Below are 17082 nucleotides of genomic sequence, written 5' to 3'. Positions count from 1 at the left end.
AGACTCTCCACTGCCAGGGCAGCTGTTTCATTATATCTTTCATGATTGGATGATAATCTAGGTGTGTGTGTCTGTTTCTCTGTCAATTCTACATACCCTCTAATGTACACATACACACACATACACACATTTGAATACAATAGCAGTATTAGATATCGTACATCATAAAAGATCATATTATAATGGAAAATTCTAGGCCATTTGGTTTACATTACAATTTTTTCTTCCCTGATTTATGTTCTATAAATTTTGTAAGGAAATACTGACAATCTCAAGCAAGTATTTCAGGTCTCACAAAAAGTTTTTATTGATGCTTTTAGCTCCTACCTTACATTGTTACATTCACTTTATGATGGTTCCCAGTGCTACAGTTAATATATGTGGATCAACAGGGACAAGCTTAAACAGTCTTAAAAGGTAGGTTTTAAATTTCTTTGGTGGTTTAGTTGGTAGCAGAAAGAGCAAATGTCTACTTTCATTTTCCCCTTCACTTAATGGACTGTAAGCCTGAGGATAAGACAAGTTCATGCTGTCTTAATTTGCAGGCTCATGATCTCTTTGTAGGTGATTAGATTAAGCTTAGTGTCAGAGTAGAAATAAAGTTACAGTCTTCTAACTCAGTTTATTCTTGGCTTACCTAATAGCTTTGCTAAATGTCCTTGCTTCTGTTTTTCTTCTCACGTTCCAGCCTTATAATATAAAATAACTTAATTTGCAACCATATATTAAATATGGAATTTCCACATCATTTCCTGCATATTCTTTTGCTGACTGATATAAAGGAGGTTATCACTTCTTAGAAGAGATTCTGTTCTCTCATATCTTTTAATTGCATTACAAGTTTTTCTCACAAAAATTTAGCAGTTAAAGTAGTGGGGAAAATTTAGAACATATAATTTTAATAAGTAAAAATCTACCATTATGTATATATTTAAATGCTCAGCAGTAAAAAAAAAAAACTAATTACTTACATTTCTTCTATTTATTTAAAAGTCTTTAACAATTGCAAAAATTATTTTAAGAGTTTATTTCTTTTATAAAAGCAAAGTAGGCTGTTAAGTTGATATTTATGGATTGTTATTCTGTGTTTTGTTGCCAATATATTAAAGCAGAATATTGAATTAGCAGTATAATGGTGTTAGGAGGAGAATATAAACTCAGTCTTTTTGTGGTCTAAGATGTTTGCATGTGCATATGTATTAGACAGCTTTAGGTCTTTGAGATGAACTTTGAGTCCAGGCAGTCAGGGAGGAAGGGATTTATTGAAGTTTATGGATCCAGGGGAGGTTCCATAATGGCAGAAGAAGGTGGCCTGCTTTCACAGGTCTAAACAGAGAGAGAAGCCACAATCCCAAAACCCACACAGCACAGTTCCGGACTCCAGGTGGAATAGGCACTTTGCTTATCTTTAGATTTGAATTTTAAACCCACCACTACACCTTAAGATCTACCCAGTGACACCTTCTCCAGCCAGCTGGCTACAGATACAAACTACAAACTAATAAAACACTGAATATATTGGGGCCATCTATTCAATCTTCCACATTCTGCCCCTGGCCCTCGGTAGATTTAAAACCATCACACATTGTAAAGTGTTTTTATTCCAATTATAAATGTTGTTACAGTCTTTACCAAGTTAAGATAGATCCAAAGTCCCAAGTCCTCTCTGAGATAGAAGATTGTCTCTTATCTATGAGTCCTGTAAAATCAAACAAGTTATATACTTTTAACATATAAAGGTACAGAGTAAACATTTTCAATTGGTGTAAGGCATAGCAAGGAGAGACTAGAATAATGCAAATTCAACCACTATCAAGCAAACATCAAACTTTTGCAGCCTAAGTCCAGTGACTGGCAGTCTCTGGATTTCCCAATTCTGTCTCTCTTACCCTCAGCACAGCTGGGCTGAGTAGACAGGGAAAACTTTTATCCCTAGCTAACTGCCTCCATGGCAGCCCTTGCACAGTCCTGGTATATCCAAAATGTCTTCAGGTCTCCATGCAAACCATGGTTCATCTTCCAAAGGCTCTTCCAGCTTATCAGGGTCATCATGCCCTGCGTCATTCAGCTTCTCAGCTGTGGCTCCTAGAACTGTGTGTGTACTTCTTTACCTAATTTATGTATTTTTTTATGCTTCCAAAACTCATACCTGGTATGTAGGACACAGCCATATTTTTAATTTAGGGAGGAAATACAGTGTAACCTTGAAAAGCAGGTTGCTTTTCCACTCAACTGTTTCCAAAAAGAGTTTGTATTTTTACCATGTTCTTTTTCTCAGGTATTCTCTCCATTGTTTTAATATAAAACAGTTGGGCCATCTTCCTGAGGTAACTAATGTGTTGTGTTAATAATAGTTGGCTCAGTAACGTACAACCAGTGTCAGTGCCTATAATTTTAACTTGCTTGAGTTTTTTTTTTAATTTAAAATTATAAGTCTCTCAGTTCAGTATTTTTAGCCAAGCATACCAGTCCATTAAAAATTTAACCTTGTTCAAACTCTCTGGGCATGAGCAGATAAACACAGCTAGCCCTTATGTCCGTAGTCCGGTTCCAACAAATTCCTCATCAGTCTTTCCTTTCCCTTAGAAAGCTCATAAGCCAAACCTCCAAGTTGATAAGCCTAGACTCCAAATACAACTTTCACTGAACTTAGCATTCCCAAACTCTCATCAGAATAGTCCATAAAACTTGGTTTACCACTTCAGTTGTAAGTACCAAGTGCATGCCCATTCCTCCAGAAAAAAAGTTCTAAAAGATCAAAATCCATATGGTCAGATTTATCTCTGGTACCATTTCTGTTGCAGACAGCTTTAGGTCCTCGAGATGAACTTCCAGACCAGGCACAGTTATGGAGGAAGGGATGTATTGACATTTACAGATTTAGGGGATGTTCAATAATGGCAGAAGAAGCTGCCCATTTGCCTTTCTTCCCATCTCCCTCCCACTGAAGCCCCTTCTTTCCAACTACTTTATCTTTTATTTTTATGTGGGCTTTTTTTTTGCCCATTTTCATCATCTATCTTGAAATGTTGATGGTCCCAATACTGAGTATGTCTGCTATAACAACAATGGCCATTGTTGAGTTATTATAACTACTGGACACATTCTAATTGTGTCAGTTCCAGTGAGTACGACAGCTCTTCTATGTTCTAACCTGTAGTTTGGTGGCTTATTATGATCTGGTTTTCTGTACTAGAATGGAAGCTTCTTTTTCCTTTTTGTTGTTTTTGCTGAGCTATAGAAAGTACCCAGTTGACATTGTTCACTCCCTTATTGTTGATTAAACTAAGGATTTTTTTAATGATATCAGAAGTACAAGTTAGACATATAGGATGAACTTTGAATGTCTCCATTCATGAATTATCTAGAACAAGTAGTGGAACAAAACATAAGGTAATACCGCATAGTAAGATGCATAATACCTTAGAGTCAAGTAAGGCATGTTTTGAAGTTATGAGTGCTTCTGATACCACATATTAATATCAGCAAATGGGTGTAACAGTAACAAACACTAAATCACTCTTTATGGAACTCAACACCCTGCTGTCACTGTCACTGAATTTTCATCATGGTTCTGTTTTATGTAATGCTGACTTAATTTGATTTGTTAGAATCTGTTATTAAACTTCATTTAAGTTGGGCTGGAGAGATAGCTTAGAGGTTAAAGAAAGTTGCTTGCAAAGCCTGATGGCTTGGGCTTAACAATTCAGTACCCATGTAAAACCACATACACAAAATGTTGCATGTGTCTGTTGTTCATTTGCATTTGGAGAAGGCTGTGTCGTACCTATATTCATACATGCTTGCTCTCTTTTTCTCATATGAATAAACATTTTAAGAACTATTGAACTCACTAGGACTTTTAGTTAAGATCTATAACCTTACTTTCTTTTAAGAGCTATTAAGAATTATTTCTTTTTAATGGTTTATATTTATTTATTTATTTGACAGAGAGAGAGAGAGAATGGGTGTGCCAGGGCCTTCAGCCACTACAAACAAACTCCAGATGTGTGTGCCTCCTTGTACATCTGGCTAACGTGGGTCCTGGGGAATTGAACCTGGTTCCTTTGGCTCTGCAGGCAAACACCTTAACTGCTAAGCCATCCCTACAACTCAAGAATTATTTCTTGAAATTCCAACTTCCTCTAAATATTTATCTACTGGGTATAGGTGGATTATGAAAAAGTTAAAATATTAGTGGTATTAATAGATAATCTTATTTATTGGTCTTCCTTATGACCCTAATGCTGTTGTTTCTGTTTACTGAAGACTGCTTCAATTTGACATACTATTTTCAAACTGTTTCCTCTTTAGATTGTCATCATGGAAGTACAAGGTTTGAAGTCAGTGGCCCCCAATCGGATTGTTTACTGTACAATGGAGGTGGAAGGAGGAGAAAAACTCCAAACTGACCAGGCTGAAGCTTCAAGGCCACAGTAAGCTAGTTGAAGAAATTATTTTAATTCACCCAAACGAATGTGTTTCATTTAGTTGCACAATTACATAGTATTACAGTCTGAAGTGGGCATTTGGCTTTGTCTTGGTTGTGTTAGAAACATGCTGTACCTGTGTGGATAATTAGATTATAATTACTCTGTGGCCAATCTGTGTGTGATACACACTGATGTCCAGTATGTAGATGTGAAGCTGATCATTGGGCAGCAGAACCTTGTTCATTTGTAAACCTAGGTGGAGTTGCTACCACATAGTATTTAGAAGATTATGCAGGATCCTGTGTGAACTGATAAAATTCTCCGTTCTTCCTTGCCCATTCTCATGCTGTAGTTTTACAGTAATATACAGGGAGAAGCTGAAGCTTTGCGCAGTGGCTGGAGATGTTCCAGTGAGAAAGCTTAACTTAAGGAATTGCCCTACATGCTAAAGCTCATCTTTGCTGACCATTGAAGTTTTACAACTCTGAAGTTATCTTTAATGAAATTTGGAAGATTTTCTCCTTTAGTTTGGGAAGCTTCAAAATTAGATAGGAAGTTATGGCGGTATTTGTGCAGTGCCTTTAGAATACTTTTTTTACTTTATTATGATATCAATACATAGTCTGTTTATTCTGGAGAGATCATGTCTTAACACTGGCTAGGCACTAAAGATAAACATTGATCAAGAAATATATTTCTTTGGAGCAGCAGCCTGGCAGAATAACAAAGCATTAAGAGTTAAAAGTAGAGATTTACCCAGAGTATTTTCTTTCCTTTGAAGCAGCAAGCTAAACTTCTCATCTGAGTCTGGCAAGTCTGCGTTCCCTGGATTATCACTACCTCTAGGACCTCACTTTAAGATCCACTCCTGCCCTGCAACCCTGCACTAAGTCTGACAGCCCAGGTTCAAATACTCAATCTCTAGTACACACATAAAGCCAGATGCACAAAGTGGCAATGCATCTGGAGGATTTTTTTTTTTTTCCAGGTAGGGTCTCACTCTAGCTCAGCCTGACCTGGAATTCACTATGTAGTCTCAGGATGGCCTCAAACTCATGATGATCCTCCTACTTCTGCCTCCTGAGTGCCGGGATTAAAGGCGTGTACCACCATGCCTGGCTTTCACATCTGTGGTTTTTCTTGTAGTAGCAAGAGGCCCTAGCAAGCCCATATACACTCTCATCTCCTTTTCTCTCCCTCACCAGTAAGTAATAAATTAATTGGACAAAATAATCATTAGTGCATGCACTAGGCTTTTTGATGTACAAGAGAATGCCATCTGAACATAGAGATAGTTTACTTCTTTCTTTCCAAACTGGTTGCTTTTTAAAAATAACTTTACTTATTATTTAATTAATTAGATATTATTATTAACAACATGTTTTTATAGATACATCATATGTTGGTACCCTCTTTTCCCTTGTCCCTTCCCCCATTCCATTGGGGATGCTCCTCAGTAGGGTTGTAGGTTTAGTTCTCACTGCCTTCTGAAAAAAAAAAAAAAAACAGATTCTTCAACAGAGAGTGAAGTCAGCATAGTTTAAATGGGGTAACCATTATTAATTTAGGGAGAATTTGATATGTAACCTCTCTTCTAGCCAAAGGCTAGTGAAAGCTTAACACTGGAGAGAATAATCTTTATCTTCATAGGATTCTGATCTGGTTCAGGATTGCAGATATGGGTTCCTTTAAATATTTGTAATCATGAAAGAGGGTTGGATTTTGTCAAATACTTTCTTCTATATCAATAATGATGATCATATAATTATTTTTGTCTATCAATATCTTATTTACATTATATGATTTTGCTTGTCAAAACAACATTATATCCCTTAACAGTACTGTTGGTGATTTTTTATTCCATAGTCTTAAAAGGTACCTTCAGTGATATCTTTTTTTTGTGGTGTCTATTATCTGACTTCTGGAAGATATCCCATCCCCGGCACTGAAAATTTTCTAGCAACAATCTATGGCTCCTGAGTGCTCCATGTCCAAAACCAGAGGATTCCATATGATTTATTTATATCCTCTTAAGATTTTTATTTGTGATTCCTCCACCTTTCCTTTACTCAATCTCTTCCCCAGATCTCATTTTGGGCCTTTTCACCCCCATTAGTCTATTCTTCTACTTACAATTACATCCTATTAAGTATCCGCCCCCCCCCCCTTCCTTTCTCTTCCGTTTCTATCTCCTTTCTAGTTTACTGGCCTCTGCTACTGAGTTTTTTCTTTCTCACACAGAAGCCCAGTCATCTGTAGCTAGGATCCACATATGAGAGAGAATATGCAACGCTTGGCTTTCTGGGCATGGGTTACCTCACTTAGTATAATCCTTTCCAGATCCATCTATTTTTCTATAAATTTCATAACTTCATTTTTCTTTACCACTGAGTAGAACTCCATTGTATAAATGTGCCGTATCTTCATTATCTGTTCACTAGTTGAGGGATATCTAGTCTGGTTCCATTTCCCAGCTATTGTAAATTGAGCAGCAATAAACATGGTAGAGAATGTACTTCTAAGGAAAGGACATGAGTCCTTAGGATATATGCCTAGGAGTGCTATAGCTGGGTCACATGGTAAATCAATTCTTAGCTGTCTTAGGAACCTCAACACTGATTTCCACAATGGCTGGACCAGGTTGCATTCCCACCAACACTGTAGAAGGGTTCCTCTTTTTCCACATTCCCACCAGCATTTATGGTCACTTGTTTTCATGATGGTAGCCAATCTGATAGGAGTGAGTGGAATCTCAACATAGTTTTAATCTGCATTTCCCTGATGACTAGGGATGTAGAACAATTTTTTAGATGCCTATATGCCATTTGTATTTCTTCTTTTGAGAACTCTCTATTTAGTTCCATAGCCCATTTCTTAATTGGCTTCGTTGATTTCTTATTTTTGAGTTCTTTGTATATCCTAGATATTAATCCTCTATCAGATGTATAGCTATCAAAGATTTTTCCCATTCTATAGGTTGCCTCTTTGCTTTATTCACAGTGTCCTTTGCAGTGCAAAATCTTTGTAATTTTTTCATGTCCCAGTGGTTAATCTGTGGTTTTATTGCCTGAGAAATTGGGGTTGTATTCAGAAAGTCTTTGCCAAGACCAATATTTTGCAGGGTTTCCCCTACTTTTTCCTGTAGCAGTTTCAGAGTTTCAGGTCTGATGTTAAGGTCTTTAATCCATTTGCACTTAATTCTTGTGCATAGAGAGAGAGAAGAATCTATTTCATCGTTCTACAGATAAATATCCAGTTTTCCCAGCACCTTTTGCTGAAGAGGCTATCTTTTCTCCAATGAGTAATTTTGGCATTTTTATCAAATATCAGGTGTCTATAGCTACCTAGACTTACATCTGGGTCCTCTATTCTATTTCATTGATCTACACGTCTGCTTTTGTGCCACTATCATGATGGTTTTGTTACTATGGCTCTGTAGTATAGGTTAAAGTCAGGTATAGTGATACCAACAGCCTCATTTCTTTTGCTCAGTATTATTTTAGATATTTGAGGTTTTTTGTGGTTCTAAATGAATTTTTGGATTATTTTTTCTGTTTCTTTGAAGAATGCGATTGGAATTTGGATGGGGATTAAATTAAATGTGTAGATTTCTTTTGGTAAGATTGCCATTTTTACAATATTGATTCTTCCAATCCAGGGACAAGGGATGTTTTTCCATTTCCTAGAGTCTTCTGCAATTTCTCGCTTGAGTGTTTAATAGTTTTGATTGTAGAGATCCTTTACTTCCTTGGTTAGGTTTATTATTTTCTTTGATGCAATTGTGAATGGGAGTGCTTCTCTGATTTCATCCTCTGTGTGTTTGTTGTTAGCATATATGAAGGCTACTGATTTCGGTGTATTTATTTTGTAATCTGCTACATGGCTGTAGGTTTTTATCGGCTCTAACAGTTTGCTGGTAGAGGCTTTATGGTCCTTTATATATAGAATCCTGTCATCTGCAAATAATGATAACTTGATCTCTTCCTTTCCAATTTGTACCCCTTTTATGTGCGTCTTTTGCCTGATTGCTAAGGCTAAGACTTCAAGTACTATATTAAATAAAAGTGGGGACAGTGGACACCCTTGTCTTGTTCCTGATTTTAGTGGAAAAGCTTCTAGTTTTTCCCTATTTAATAATATGTTGGCTATGGGCTTGTCATAAATAGCCTTCATTATATTGAGATATGATCCTTCTTTTCCTAGTCTCTGTAGGATTTTTATCATGAAGGGATGTTGGACTTTGTCAAATGCTTTTCCTGCATCTAATGAGATGATCATATGATTTTTGTCCTTCAATCCATTTATATAATGTATTACATTTATTGATTTGCATGTGTTGAACCATCCCTGCATCTTCGGTATAAAGCCTACTTGGTCCAGGTGAATGATATTTCTGATATATTCTTGTATTGTTTGCCAATATTTTGTTGAGAATTTTTGCATCTATGTTCATGAGGGAGATTTGTCTGTAATTTTCTTTTTTTGTTCTATCTTTGCCTGGTTTTTGGTTTCAGGGTGATGCTGGCTTCACAGAAGGAGTTTGGTAGGATTCCTTCTTTTTCTATTTTATGGAAAAGCTTAAGAAGCAATGGCGTTAGTTCTTCCCTGAAGGTCTAGTAAAATTCAGCAGTGAATTCATCTGGGCCTGGACGTTTTTTTTTTTTTTATTTGGGAGATTATTGAGAACTGCTCAGATATCCATACTTGTTATAGGTTTATTTAAGTTATTAATCTAATCTTGATTTAATTTAGGTAGGTCATATAAATCAAGGAAATCATCCATTTCTTCCAGAATTTCATACTTTGTGGAATATATGCTTTTATAGTATGTCCCTATGACTTTTTGAATTTCTCTGTTATCTGTTGTGATGTTGCCTTTTTCATCTCTAATTTGATTAATTTGTGTCTCTTCTCTCTTTCTTTTGGTCAGATTTGCTAAGGATTTATCATCTTGTTTATACTTTTAATGAACCAACTCTTTGTTTCATTGATTCTTTGGATGTTTTTTTTTTTTTTGTTTCTATTTCATTAATTTTTGTCCTAAACTTTATTATTTCTTCCCTTGTACTTATTTTTGGTTTGCCTTATTCTTCTTTTTCCAAGGCTTTAAGGTGAAACATTAGTTCGTTTACTTACGACCTTTCTAATTTCTTAATATAGGCACTTAAAGCTATAAATTTACCTCTTAGAACTGCCTTCATTGTGTCCCAGAGATTTTGGTATGTTGTGTTCTCATTATCGTTTGACTCTATGAATTTTTTGATTTTCTTCTTGATTTCTTCATTGACCCATTCATCATTTAGTAGTGCATTGTTTAGTTTCCATGAGTGTGTGTATGCTCTATAGCTTTTCTTGCTATTGATTTTTAGTTCAATTCCATTGTGGCTAGATAGAATGCAAGGAATTATTTCAATGTTCTTGTATTTTTTAAGATTTGCTTTGTGTCCTAATATATGGTCTATTTTAGAGTATGTTCCATGTGCTGCTGAAAAGAATGTATATTCTGTAGCATTTGGATGCAATATCCTGTATATATCTGTTAGTTCTATTCTTTCTATGACCTCATTTAGTCCAGATGCCTCTCTGCTTATTTTTTGCTTTGATGACCTGTCAATTGATGAGAGTGAGGCATTGAAGTCTCCCACTACCACTGTGTTTGGTGTTATCTGTGACCTTAGTTCTAATAGCGTTTGTTTGATGAATTTGGTAGCCCCCATGTTAGGTGCATATATGTTTAGGATTGTAATGTCCTCCTGTTTGAGTGTGCCCTTAATCAATATAAAGTGATCTTCCTTATCTTTCTTGACTAATGTTGTTCTGAAGTCTACCTTGTCAGGTATTAGGATAGCAATGCCTGCTTGTTTTCTAGGCCCATTTGCTTGAAACACCATTTTCCAACCTGTCACCCTAAGATAATGTCCATCCTTTGTAGAAAGTTGAGTTCCTTGGAGAAAACAGATTGTAGGGTCCTGCTTTTTAACCCAGTCTACAAACCTATGTCTTTTGGTTGGGTCATTGATGGCAATGATATTAAGAGATATTATTGAAAGGTGTATATTTATGTTTGCCTTTTTTTTTTTTTTGGTAGTTTCAGTTTTACCTTTGCTCTCTTGTGTTAGCTAGTATTCGAGTATTGTTTGTTTTTTTCCAGGATCCTTATATGTATGCTTTTCCTTCTCTTCATCATGGAGGATTCTTTCAAGTATTTTCTGCATAGCTGTTTTTGTCTTCAAATGCTCCTTTAGCCTGCTTTTATCATGGAATGTCCTTATTTCTCCATCTATTTGCATGGATAACTTTGTAGGATAAAGTAACCTTGGAGGACAGTTTTTATGTTTCAGAACTTGGAATACATCACTCCAAGCCCTTCTGGCTTTTAAAGTTTGTGTTGAGTAATCTGTTGTAATACTGATGGGCTTGCCTTTGTATGTAACTTGTTTTCCTCTCTAACTGCTTTCAATATTTTTTCTTTGGATTGTGTGTTTGGTACTTTGAGGTAGGGTGGCTGAATCGCTGGACCACTGTTCTGTTTTCTGGAGCTGGGCACTGGCTTTACCTGTGAGGCAAGCCAAGCCTAGCTGTGGCCCCACAGACCTGGCAACAGTGCTGCTGGAGCCTCCACTCCTGGAGCCCCCAAGTGCCGCTGCTGAAGCTACAGCTGGTGGATCCACCACTGCTGTAGCCGCCACAGCCCCTGCCACTGCTGCTGCTGGAGTAGCTGCTGCCGCTGCTGTATCTGCTGCTGCTGGAGCTGCTGCTGCAACTGCCGGTGCCAGTGCTGCCAATGCCAGAGCCAGATCTGGATCCCCCGCTTCCACTCCTGCTACTTCTGCTGCTGCTAGAGCCGAAGCCACTGCTGCTGGGGCTGCTTAGGCCTGCCCGTGTGGGCTCTGAATGCTCTGGATCTCTCCTACTACTCTGCTGCCATTTTAATTTCTTATACACCTCACTTTTTAGTAAAATTGTTTATTTTGCTGGGTATTCTTTGGCTTTTTCTCCTCTAGGCTGCTTTGGTGTGGTTTCTAAGCTGCCATCTTAACTGGAAGTCTTATCTGACTTCTGTTATCATAGGACTACAGGTCTTTGTAAGATAAGCTTCTACAGGGACCTTTATTTTCTGTTTTTGAAGAATATGAAGCCTTTGAATGAATCTTTTTTAAAAAATATTTTATTTTTATTCACTTGAGAGAGAGGGATACAGGCAGGTAGAAAGAGAGAATAGGTATGCCAGGGTCTTCAGCCACTGCAAATGAACTCCAGATGCATGTGTGCCCTTGTTCTTCTGGCTTACATGGGTCCTTGGGAGTCAAACGTAGGTCCTTTGGCTTTGCAGGCAGGCACCTTAACCACTAAGCCATCTCTCCAGCCCCTTTGTATGAGTCTTTAAATGTTGCTTAGCCCTCACCAATGAATATCTCTAAGCCTGTTTTGTGTGTGTGTGTGTGTGTGAGTGTGAACACATATATTAATAGTTTGCTAACTTTCCTTTTGCCCATCTTGTGTCACTTTTGGTAGTTTTGTTTCTCTCTAGGACTTTGTCAGTCCTTCTATGTTATTGAATTATTAGCTCATAGTTCATATTTATAATACTTTTGTTTTTGTACAGTTAGTAGTAAGGTCTTTAGACTCATTTAATACTAGTTTCAAGTTTTTTCATTTTTCTTTTAATCTGTCTAATGTTTAGATCATTTTTATGATCCTTTATGTAATAATTGGAGATACTGGCTTTCATTTTCCTAATTTCTTTTTCTTTAATTATCATCTTACCTGTCTATTTCCTTCTCTTCTTTTGGGTTTAATGAGCTTCATTGTTTGTTTGTTTGTTTTCCCAGTGTCTTCAGATAGGAAGCTTGAGTTTTGAATTGCTTTCTTTCTTACTGCCTGAAATTAAAACAATCAGCATCCCTTTTGTACTGTTTTCCTTTCACCTGTACATATTAGTATAATATACCTTTCTTTCACTGGTAAATGATCATCAGCCTTATGTAGTACTTAAAGTCAGTGGAAAAGACTTCTAACCTATAGGAAAGGGAAGTCCAGCTTTCACCATGCTCTCATTGGCCTAGAGAACTGAGGTCTTTTTCACTGCAGAAATATTGGAAGCCCACGGAGATACCACCATCCACATTCTCCAGAGGTCCTTTTACAGCACATGTATTAGTCTGTTTAACTCAATTTACTACTCTGAAACATTGAAGACTTTATGTTATGTTGCATAACTTTATGTTATGTCTTACTATACAATTTTAAACAAGTTCACTTGGATATGTTAGTCTTGAAATGCATTCCTTGAAAATAAATAATGGTTAATAAATTTTTCACCTATGCAATTATCATTATGATCCAGTTTTGAAACATATTTTGAAAAGATTTGCCATGCTAATTTGTGGTCAACTCCTGCCCCATTCACCCTTCCAGAAAATAACTTCTCAGATTTAAGCATTATAATATTATTTTTCAGGATATTCCTTAAGAATGCAATATAGAATATTTAATCTTTATATCTGACTTTTTTTTTACTTTCAATAATTTTTGAAAAATCTTGCATTAAGTTGACACTTAGATATTTGATCAATTAAATTATCTTTTTTATCTGGATAGCTGTTTACTTAATGATAATATTTTTACAACTAATAAATTTTTTCCATATTGACTTATACATTTCATAAAATTTCCAAAATGTCCTTAATATACTCATAAAAGGAGATTCCGATAATAGGGAACATGTAAATGAACAATTTGTTGAATTGAAATACCAAGTAACAGAGAGAAAAATATTACAGTAAGGCTCTAGTATATTTTTGGATTATTCTTTCCACAAGGAAATTTGACTAACAGCTTTGTGTTTTTCCATGAATATTGAATTTACATTTAAAATGAATTAAAGGATTTGAATTGGTAGCCATTCCTCAGGGGTAGATAACCTTTAGCATATTTCTCAGAAGTGCTTGCCAACTACAGCTTTCCACAGTGTGGTTACTCTCATCTGTAGTTCATCTTACACCACAGGAAAGAGATTCATCTCTCTCATCATTATCATGAATTATATCTCAGACACGTTCTCTTAATTTTATTGCTTCAGCAGTTTGTGCCTTGCTGGAGACCAATTCATCCTTCTGTCTGATACTAATTAAAATGCCTTCTTTAGTCCATATTTCCAATAAACTTAATCAAGATTTCTATCCATTGCCTACTTCATTCCTATAGTTCAGAATTCCTTCCAGCAATTAGGTGGCAGCAGCATGTGAGGTTGGTGTATGACTTAGGACTTAGAACCTGGGGTCCTATTATACTGATGTTGATAGACAAGTGGAGTGCTGGTGGGACAGTCTAATTTGGTAAAATTTTGTTATTTAATTTTAATGTTTTAATGTATAGAAGAGACTATTTTTTATAGGTATGGACTAAAATCTCTTAAGGATTTTTAAATCATTGCTTTATAGTCTATCAGTGAACTGTGAAGTTTTATTTCCTATGAAAAAGGGTTAAGGATGTTGTTGATGCAGTTTCATAACATTTTACCATTTCTAAACATTATTTCTTTAATGAAATAACCTAAATAGAAATGGAAGGAAAAGTAAAAAGAATGATAAGCCAGAGGTGAATGGATTTGCTGTGATCATGTAGTGATCACACATTTTCTGATGTCTGTGGACTTTTAAGACCCATTCTTTTCTAGTAGTGAGAATACTGTGTATGCATAAACATACTTAGGAGCTAATAGCACCTTACAGCTATTCTGTGCAGAATTTAGTGTTAAGGACATAAAGGCAAGTAAATTGTTAAATATGAATGGAGAGGAATATATAGAATGAGATCTAACCTCTTAAAAGTTTTTAAGTTTTCAGTACTATAGTAGTACAAAAATGTATACTGATAGAACAGTGAATGGAATATTGGTTCCATCCATTTGGTATGAAAACAAAACAAGTAGCCGGAAATGTTCATGCATACTTGAAATCCTAGCACTAGAGAAGCTGAGGCAGGAGGATGGTAAGTTTGAGACAAGCCTGGACTACATTTTAAGACCCTATCTCAAAAACTAAATTAATTATAATAGTGCATTTATTCTACATCCTGTCTCTTCTTGACCTCATAGAGAGTTTTATTAGGTCAGTGGATCTCTGCTACCTCCTCCTTATGTATATGATAAAAAAGGCAAGTCACGGCAAGAAAAACAAGTAAGTCACACCTTTAGAGAAATGTATTTGTGGACATAAAGACAGAATATTCTTATACTTTATAAAATTTATGAGATAGTCTCAAGCACCTATTCTGGCAACTTTAGATTTTTAACCAAAACTGTTGCAATCTGTCAAACTATTGAAAAATTACTACAGCTACAAGGCTAAAGCTCATCAGAATGACGACATGTTGGAGCAAGTATTTGAGCCAGATTAAATATGGACCACATATAAAATAAAAGATGTTGTTTCTTAAATTATATTCATTTTTATTTGTAGGTTAGTAATGTCAGAATTTTTAATTATAATTCATTAGTCAGCTAACTTTATATAGTAAAGGTTAAATAATACTATATTTTTATGTGATTTATCCAGAAAGTATGCCTTTAAAAAAATCTAGGGAAAGTATTCAAACTACATACATTTGTCTCTTCTCATATCCATCTTTAAAATCACAACAGATAGCATTTTTATTACATTCACTATACAATATTTCAAAGAAATATACTGATAAAGTAGAACAAAATTAAAAGTATTGACTTCATACAGAAATGAAATATATTGAGAATTCATTAATAAGTAAAGAAGCCTTATCATAATTGGAGATATGAAGAAAATGGGAAGTTACAATGGATTTAGACCAGATGCTAACTAAAGAGCACCCCTAAACTCCAGTAAGAAATAGCAGTGAGAGAGTTTGGGAGACATGTGTGTACCTGTGATTACTGACACTTCTGTGATTTTTTTTTTTTTATTGACAACTTCTATACTTACAGACAATAAACCATGGTATTTCCCTGCCCTCCCCCACTTTCCCCTTCACCACTCTTGCTCTCCATCATATTTCCACCCTCTCTCCATTAGTGTCTCTTTTAATTTGATGTCATCATCTTTTTCTCCTGTTGTGAGGGTCTTATGAAAGTATTGCTAGGCACTGTGAGGTCATGGATATTAAGGCCAATTTCTGTCTGGACAGTTGTATGGAAGGAGTGGTACCCTTCCTTTGGCTCTTACATCCTTTCTGCCACCTCTTCAGCAATGGACCCTGAGCCTTGGAGGGTGTGATAGAGATATTTTTGTGCTGGACACTCCTTTGTCCCTTCTTCTCAGAACTATGTTGCCTTTTGGGTCATCCTAGTGGTCATAGCAATCTCAATAGAAGGATCTCTAACCAGAAGTGAGAGTAGCATTAATATATGAATATGAACATTAAGTGTAGTGCTTTCAGGGCAGTTTGGTGAAAATAATATTTACATTTAGCCAGACAAAAGCAGACTTTATACCCCTAAGGCTCATGATCTCCCCTGCCATAGGCTTTTGATTAGGTACTCAGTACTAGGCACGTATTCCCTCCTATAGAGGGGCCTCCAGTCCAATTAGAGAGCAATTGATTTCCCCTAGAGCAAAAATGCCACTATTGCACTTGTTTTGTCATTTGGCCTGTCTGGCCAAACTTGAGGCTTCCAGTGTCCACTGTTTTCACTGCTTATGACTTCTGACTTTCATAGGGCTGCATGCAGTGCAGCATTTTTCAGTTTTCAGTTGGCTGGTTCTGTGATGGTTTTGAAACTTGCAAATAAATTCTTGTATTTTTAGAATTGTCTCTTGCTGCTGTCTCACTTGAATTATATGACCAGTTATTGAGTAAGTTATTAAATGTGTCATAACATAAGTAGCAATTTTTATCCTTCAGCATCCTAGGATGAGGCTTTTCCTACCTGAAGTATCCTAACAGATATTATAGTACTTTACCTTTTTCTAGCTATTTTTAGGAATCAAATAATATGTGTAGGTATTAAAATTTTTGTACAACTTTTAGGCAAAACTTTCACATTTTGAATTTTCCCCTTCCAATTCATTCAGATCCTTCCAGAGGATGTAGATGTAACTATCTGATTTTTTCTTTTTTTTTTTTTTTTAGACAAAGTCTCATGCATTGTACACTGGCCTTAAACTTCCTATGTGAGGGAGGATGACTTTTAACTTCTGATCTTCCTACCACAACTCCTGAGAGGTGGTATTGTAGGCCTATATGACCACACCTAGCTTATGAGGTTCTAGGGGTCAAGCTCCAGGCTTCATGCATGCTAGGCAAGTACTGTGCCAACTGTGCTGTACCTGCAGCCCTGGTCTTTCTTCTTCTTGTTCATCCTCTTATCCTATATAAGACAATAGGGTTTGGAGTCAGAGGGGAAGAGGAAAGGGGCAAAATGCCTTTCTGCATGGATGCTCTTTGGATGCTGCTGTTAGCAGATACCTTCTTCTGCTGTTGCACATGTCCACATATAATTTGCCTCTGGGGAAGGTCCTTAAGGAACTCCCCTCCTGTATCATAGCCTCTAACTTCTGATGTTTTACAATCACTCAGAGATGATGCAGTCCATGGCTGCCTTCATTGTTCTCACACTGAACTACTGGTTTATTAATATAAACTATGCATCTCTTTGAGCTAGAATTTCATTTCT

At 36.2% G+C, this 17082-nt stretch overlaps 1 protein-coding gene across 20 annotated transcripts in view; it reads left to right on the top strand.

Annotated features, from left to right (window-relative positions):
- Cadps2 (calcium dependent secretion activator 2) overlaps nucleotides 1-17082 on the top strand; it is a 586012-nt gene that overhangs the window by 250995 nt on the left and 317935 nt on the right. For all 20 annotated transcript variants that reach the window (XM_004658596.2, XM_004658595.3, XM_004658593.2 and 17 more), the window contains exon 6: nucleotides 4315-4436. In XM_004658596.2, coding sequence (XP_004658653.1) covers nucleotides 4315-4436 — 122 coding nt within the window. The remainder of the gene's footprint in view (nucleotides 1-4314; nucleotides 4437-17082) is intronic.

Source organism: Jaculus jaculus, chromosome 10, assembly GCF_020740685.1.
Source record: "Jaculus jaculus isolate mJacJac1 chromosome 10, mJacJac1.mat.Y.cur, whole genome shotgun sequence".
Taxonomy (NCBI): Eukaryota; Metazoa; Chordata; class Mammalia; order Rodentia; family Dipodidae; genus Jaculus; species Jaculus jaculus.
Note: the sequence above shows the minus strand (reverse complement) of the source record. Positions and strands in the feature narration are given on the sequence as shown.